The sequence below is a fragment of the Borostomias antarcticus genome (genome assembly GCF_949987555.1).
Source record: "Borostomias antarcticus genome assembly, chromosome: 7".
NCBI lineage: Eukaryota > Metazoa > Chordata > Actinopteri > Stomiiformes > Stomiidae > Borostomias > Borostomias antarcticus.
In genome coordinates this window covers 31,361,320-31,369,068 of record NC_140240.1, presented here as the reverse complement: position 1 = coordinate 31,369,068, position 7,749 = coordinate 31,361,320, and the positions used below count along the sequence as shown (strand labels likewise).

Genomic DNA, 7,749 nt, shown 5'->3' with positions numbered 1-7,749 from the left:
AGGAGGAGAACACGGCCTCCTGCGAGACGCCCGAGGTGAGAGAGAGAGAGAGACACAGCGCCCCCTCTTCCCTCCGTCACGCTCTCTCCTCGCGTTTCCCCTCGCGTCTCTCTGCGTCTCTCTCCCTGTGATCTTGATGTTCCCCTCAATGTTTACAGAACAGAGCAACACCTATTCTATTCTATAGACCAGAGCAACACCTATTCTATATATAGACCAGAGTAACACCTATTCTATAGACCAGAGCAACACCTGTTCTATAGACCAGAGCAACACCTATTCTATATATAGACCAGAGCAACACCTATTCTATAGACCAGAGCAACACCTATTCTATAGACCAGAGCAACACCTATTCTATATATAGACCAGAGCAACACCTATTCTATATATAGACCAGAGCAACACCTATTCTATAGACCAGAGCAACACCTATTCTATAGACCAGAGCAACACCTATTCTATATATAGACCAGAGCAACACCTATTCTATATATAGACCAGAGTAACACCTATTCTATAGACCAGAGCAACACCTGTTCTATAGACCAGAGCAACACCTATTCTATATATAGACCAGAGCAACACCTATTCTATAGACCAGAGCAACACCTATTCTATAGACCAGAGCAACACCTATTCTATATATAGACCAGAGCAACACCTATTCTATATATAGACCAGAGCAACACCTATTCTATAGACCAGAGCAACACCTATTCTATAGACCAGAGCAACACCTATTCTATATATAGACCAGAGCAACACCTATTCTATAGACCAGAGCAACACCTATTCTATAGACCAGAGCAACACCTGTTCTATAGACCAGAGCAACACCTATTCTATAGACCAGAGCAACACCTATTCTATAGACCAGAGCAACACCTATTCTATAGACCAGAGCAACACCTATTCTATATATAGACCAGAGCAACACCTATTCTATAGACCAGAGCAACACCTATTCTATAGAACAGAGCAACACCTATTCTATAGACCAGAGCAACACATATTCTATAGACCAGAGCAACACCTATTCTATAGACCAGAGCAACACCTATTCTATAGAACAGAGAAACACCTATTCTATATATATACCAGAGCAACACCTATTCTATAGAACAGAGCAACACCTATTCTATATATAGACCAGAGCAACACCTATTCTATAGAACAGAGCAACACCTATTCTATAGACCAGAGCAACACCTATTCTATAGACCAGAGCAACACCTATTCTATAGACCAGAGCAACACCTATTCTATAGAACAGAGCAACACCTATTCTATAGAACAGAGCAACACCTATTCTATAGAACAGAGCAACACCTATTCTATAGAACAGAGCAACACCTATTCTATAGACCAGAGCAACACCTATTCTATAGAACAGAGCAACACCTATTCTATAGACCAGAGCAACACCTATTCTATAGACCAGAGCAACACCTGTTCTATAGACCAGAGCAACACCTATTCTATAGAACAGAGCAACACCTATTCTATATATAGACCAGAGCAACACCTATTCTATAGACCAGAGCAACACCTATTCTATAGACCAGAGCAACACCTGTTCTATAGACCAGAGCAACACCTATTCTATAGACCAGAGCAACACCTATTCTATATATATACCAGAGCAACACCTATTCTATATATATACCAGAGCAACACCTATTCTATAGACCAGAGCAACACCTGTTCTATAGACCAGAGCAACACCTATTCTATAGACCAGAGCAACACCTATTCTATATATAGACCAGAGCAACACCTATTCTATATATAGACCAGAGCAACACCTATTCTATAGACCAGAGCAACACCTATTCTATAGAACAGAGCAACACCTATTCTATAGACCAGAGCAACACATATTCTATAGACCAGAGCAACACCTATTCTATAGACCAGAGCAACACCTATTCTATAGAACAGAGAAACACCTATTCTATATATATACCAGAGCAACACCTATTCTATATATAGACCAGAGCAACACCTATTCTATAGAACAGAGCAACACCTATTCTATAGACCAGAGCAACACCTATTCTATAGAACAGAGCAACACCTATTCTATAGACCAGAGCAACACCTGTTCTATAGACCAGAGCAACACCTATTCTATATATAGACCAGAGCAACACCTATTCTATAGAACAGAGCAACACCTGTTCTATAGACCAGAGCAACACCTATTCTATATATAGACCAGAGCAACACCTATTCTATAGACCAGAGCAACACCTATTCTATAGAACAGAGCAACACCTATTCTATAGAACAGAAGAAACACCTATTCTATAGAACAGAGCAACACCTATTCTATAGAACAGAGCAACACCTATTCTATAGACCAGAGCAACACCTATTCTATAGAACAGAGCAACACCTATTCTATAGACCAGAGCAACACCTATTCTATAGACCAGAGCAACACCTGTTCTATAGACCAGAGCAACACCTATTCTATAGAACAGAGCAACACCTATTCTATATATAGACCAGAGCAACACCTATTCTATAGACCAGAGCAACACCTATTCTATAGACCAGAGCAACACCTATTCTATAGACCAGAGCAACACCTGTTCTATAGACCAGAGCAACACCTATTCTATAGACCAGAGCAACACCTATTCTATATATATACCAGAGCAACACCTATTCTATATATAGACAAGAGCAACACCTATTCTATATATAGACCAGAGCAACACCTATTCTATAGACCAGAGCAACACCTATTCTATATTATAGACCAGAGCAACACCTATTCTATAGACCAGAGCAACACCTATTCTATAGAACAGAGAAACACCTATTCTATAAATATACCAGAGCAACACCTATTCTATATATAGACCAGAGCAACACCTATTCTATAGAACAGAGCAACACCTATTCTATAGACCAGATCAACACCTATTCTATAGAACAGAGCAACACCTATTCTATAGAACAGAGCAACACCTATTCTATAGACCAGAGCAACACCTGTTCTATAGACCAGAGCAACACCTATTCTATAGACCAGAGCAACACCTATTCTATATATAGACCAGAGCAACACCTATTCTATAGAACAGAGCAACACCTATTCTATAGACCAGAGCAACACCTGTTCTATAGACCAGAGCAACACCTATTCTATATATAGACCAGAGCAACACCTATTCTATAGACCAGAGCAACACCTATTCTATAGAACAGAGCAACACCTATTCTATAGACCAGAGCAACACCTGTTCTATATCCTCCCGGCTTAATGCCTTCACACCTGACTTGTGACCAGGGCTTAAAAACGAAATTATTTTTCAATCGGTTCGCTCCGAGCAGAACCAGAATATTTAACGTTTCCGTTCTCGTGTTCCGCCACCAGCGTAGCGTTCCTGAACCGGTTAAGAACGAAAAATAACGTTCCGTTCACCGTTCCGGGGATGTTAGCCTATTAAGACTCTATAGGCCTACAGTATTTCTTGTACAAATATTTTCTTGTAGGCTACTGTTGCGGGAAGCTATTTTATTCTGCGCCTGTAGGCCTATTGTTTTTTTTTATTTCGTTTTGTAATGTCTTATGTTATTTATAAATAATTTGTCACCTCATTCATTCATCTGCACAATCCCTATTGTTTATGCTGCGTTCCTTTTGTATGGGAGCTCCGGATTATACGCGTAATACGTAGCCTATCGTCTGACATCCGCGGTCTTTAATATTATAGTAATTTAACTTATGCTATTCAATGATCAGGGTTGCACGGCACATTGTCACTAAAGTGTGCTCATATTAATTAATGTAGCCTAATCATTTGTTTTGTGAAAGTCAAGACGTGACAGAAATCTGTGCAACAATAGGCTATGACTAGATTCCAAGAGGCGCGCTCGCTTTCACAGCCTAATTGCCGAGTTGAACTCTGAAGGAGGCAGACCATTAAATTCGCAAAACATAGGTTTATGCATACTAGTATACATCCAAGCAACTGTCACAAAGTACTCCGTGTTTTAAATAGCCAAACCATACTTGGAGCGAGATGCGCAACGAGTGAAAATTGGCTTCCGCTGAATGTTGGTTATAAAGATAGAGGAACTTAATTGCAGACACGCAGGTCCATATAAAACATTATATTTGCACAGTAGGCAGGTCCATATAAAACATTATATTTGCACAGTAGGCTATTATTTCTTTCACTTTATTATTTGCATCATTCTTTGTGGACCAATGTTGGAATAAATTTGCCTTCGAACGTTATTGTCCTCTCTGACATCCGCGGTCTTTATGTGAAATCTAGTTTTAGCCTACTGAAACATTACAGGCTATAGGCTAGCCTACTCTTCTTCAATTAAACAAAATTAATCACATTGATATCTTTGCTAAGTAATAAGCTGTAAGGACAGGCTGAACTACTGTTTTGCACTGGCAAACAAAGGAGAGTGTGTGACAGCCCTGCGCAACGCGTGCAAATTGGCTGCCGCTGAGTGGTTGGGAAACATCAAGAATAGTCATGCATCTTAGCTTGCAGAGTTTGAGAAACATCCTCAATTTTTCTAAATAGCACTTGTTGTAGAAACTTGGGAATCCTGTTTTTAGACTAGTCATGTAATCGGTTACAAAACCACCGTCTAGTCATCAGTGAAAATAGTCGCTGCGCACATCCCTAGTCTGAACTAGGCTATGGTGTGTTGTTGTAATAGCTAAATCTCTTCATTTCGCTAAGCAAGCATTTAAGATCCTGACTGTGAAATAACAGATTTAGGGGCCTAGGCTACATTACAAAACAGGACAAGATGTAGGCTACAAATTTAATTAATTTAATTTAGCCTATTCGGCCATAAAAGGCTCAGCTTTCTTCTTTTTTACAATTATTTTTAAGTTATAGAGGCCTACTACAAAGAACGAAAAAATAACGTTATTAACCGGTTTTAAAGATTTCAAATTAACGTTTCTGTTCTGGAACAATTAAAGACCATTTCGTTTTCGTTCCTGTTTCTGTTCCTCGTAAAATACCGTTCGTTTTCGGTTTTCGTTTCCGTTCCTTGAACCGGTTCGGAGCCTTGCTTGTGACGTAACCTGTTTAAAATTGAGAACGCGCTGCATGTGTGGATCTGAACGCTCGTTGATTTTCCTTTCCTCTCCCCCCCACCCCTTCTTCCTCCCCCCCCCCCCCCCCAGGGAACACCCGGAGACGCCAAGAACGCCAAGAAGAAGAACAACAAGAAAGCCAATAAGAAGAGCAGCAGCGTGAGCCGAGCCAGTAAGAAGAAGCCAGGGATGCCCAACGTGGCCAACGACCTCTCCCAGAAGCTCTACGCCACGCTGGAGAAGCACAAGGAGGTGTGGCCTAACCCAGACACGCCCTCACCCTAACCCAGACACGCCCCCACCCTAACCCAGACACGCCCTCACCCAGACACGCCCTCACCCTCACCCAGACACGCCCTCACCCTCACCCAGACACGCCCTCACCCTAACCCAGACACGCCCTCACCCTCACCCAGACACGCCCCCACCCTCACCCAGACACACCCTCACCCTAACCCAGACACGCCCTCACCCTCACCCAGACACGCCCTCACCCAGACACGCCCTCACCCTAACCCAGACACGCCCTCACCCTCACCCAGACACGCCCTCACCCTCACCCAGACACGCCCCCACCCTAACCCAGACACGCCCTCACCCTCACCCAGACACGCCCTCACCCTCACCCAGACACGCCCTCACCCTCACCCAGACACGCCCTCACCCTCACCCAGACACACCCTCACCCTAACCCAGACACGCCCTCACCCTAACCCAGACACGCCCTCACCCTCACCCAGACACGCCCCCACCCTCACCCAGACACGCCCTCACCCTCACCCAGACACGCCCTCACCCTCACCCAGACACGCCCTCACCCTAACCCAGACACGCCCTCACCCAGACACGCCCTCACCCAGACACGCCCTCACCCTCACCCAGACACGCCCTCACCCTCACCCAGACACACCCTCACCCTAACCCAGACACGCCCTCACCCTAACCCAGACACGCCCTCACCCTCACCCAGACACGCCCTCACCCTCACCCAGACACGCCCTCACCCAGACACGCCCTCACCCTCACCCAGACACACCCTCACCCTCACCCAGACACGCCCTCACCCTAACCCAGACACGCCCTCACCCTCACCCAGACACGCCCTCACCCTCACCCAGACACGCCCTCACCCTCACCCAGACACGCCCTCACCCTCACCCAGACACGCCCTCACCCAGACACGCCCCCACCCTAACCCAGACACGCCCTCACCCTAACCCAGACACGCCCTCACCCTCACCCAGACACGCCCTCACCCTCACCCAGACACGCCCTCACCCTCACCCAGACACGCCCTCACCCTCACCCAGACACGCCCTCACCCAGACACGCCCTCACCCTCACCCAGACACGCCCTCACCCAGACACGCCCTCACCCAGACACGCCCTCACCCTCACCCAGACACGCCCTCACCCTCACCCAGACACGCCCTCACCCTCACCCAGACACGCCCTCACCCAGACACGCCCTCACCCTCACCCAGACACGCCCTCACCCAGACACGCCCTCACCCTCACCCAGACACGCCCTCACCCAGACACGCCCTCACCCTCACCCAGACACGCCCTCACCCTCACCCAGACACGCCCTCACCCAGACACGCCCTCACCCAGACACGCCCTCACCCTCACCCAGACACGCCCTCACCCAGACACACCCTCACCCAGACACGCCCTCACCCAGACACGCCCTCACCCTAACCCAGACACGCCCTCACCCTCACCCAGACACACCCTCACCCAGACACGCCCTCACCCAGACACGCCCTCACCCTCACCCAGACACGCCCTCACCCTCACCCAGACACGCCCTCACCCAGACACACCCTCACCCAGACACGCCCTCACCCTCACCCAGACACGCCCTCACCCTCACCCAGACACGCCCTCACCCTCACCCAGACACACCCTCACCCTCACCCAGACACGCCCTCACCCTCACCCAGACACACCCTCACCCTAACCCAGACACGCCCTCACCCTCACCCAGACACGCCCTCACCCTCACCCAGACACGCCCTCACCCTCACCCAGACACGCCCTCACCCAGACACGCCCTCACCCTCACCCAGACACGCCCTCACCCAGACACGCCCTCACCCTCACCCAGACACGCCCTCACCCAGACACGCCCTCACCCTCACCCAGACACGCCCTCACCCAGACACGCCCTCACCCTCACCCAGACACGCCCTCACCCAGACACGCCCTCACCCTCACCCAGACACGCCCTCACCCAGACACGCCCCCACCCTCACCCAGACACGCCCTCACCCTCACCCAGACACGCCCTCACCCTCACCCAGACACGCCCTCACCCTAACCCAGACACGCCCTCACCCTAACCCAGACACGCCCTCACCCTCACCCAGACACGCCCTCACCCTAACCCAGACACGCCCTCACCCAGACACGCCCTCACCCTCACCCAGACACGCCCTCACCCTCACCCAGACACACCCTCACCCTCACCCAGACACGCCCTCACCCTCACCCAGACACGCCCTCACCCTCACCCAGACACGCCCTCACCCTCACCCAGACACACCCTCACCCAGACACGCCCTCACCCAGACACGCCCTCACCCTCACCCAGACACGCCCTCACCCTCACCCAGACACGCCCTCACCCAGACACGCCCTCACCCTCACCCAGACAC

At 48.8% G+C, this 7,749-nt stretch overlaps 1 protein-coding gene across 1 annotated transcript in view; it reads left to right on the top strand.

The window, feature by feature from the left end:
- crebbpa (CREB binding lysine acetyltransferase a) overlaps positions 1-7,749 on the top strand; it is a gene marked incomplete at its 5' end in the record, with an annotated part of 14,498 nt that overhangs the window by 1,554 nt on the left and 5,195 nt on the right. The window contains 2 exons of the mRNA XM_084441484.1: positions 3-35; positions 5,180-5,341. Coding sequence (XP_084297610.1) covers positions 3-35; positions 5,180-5,341 — 195 coding nt within the window. The remainder of the gene's footprint in view (positions 1-2; positions 36-5,179; positions 5,342-7,749) is intronic.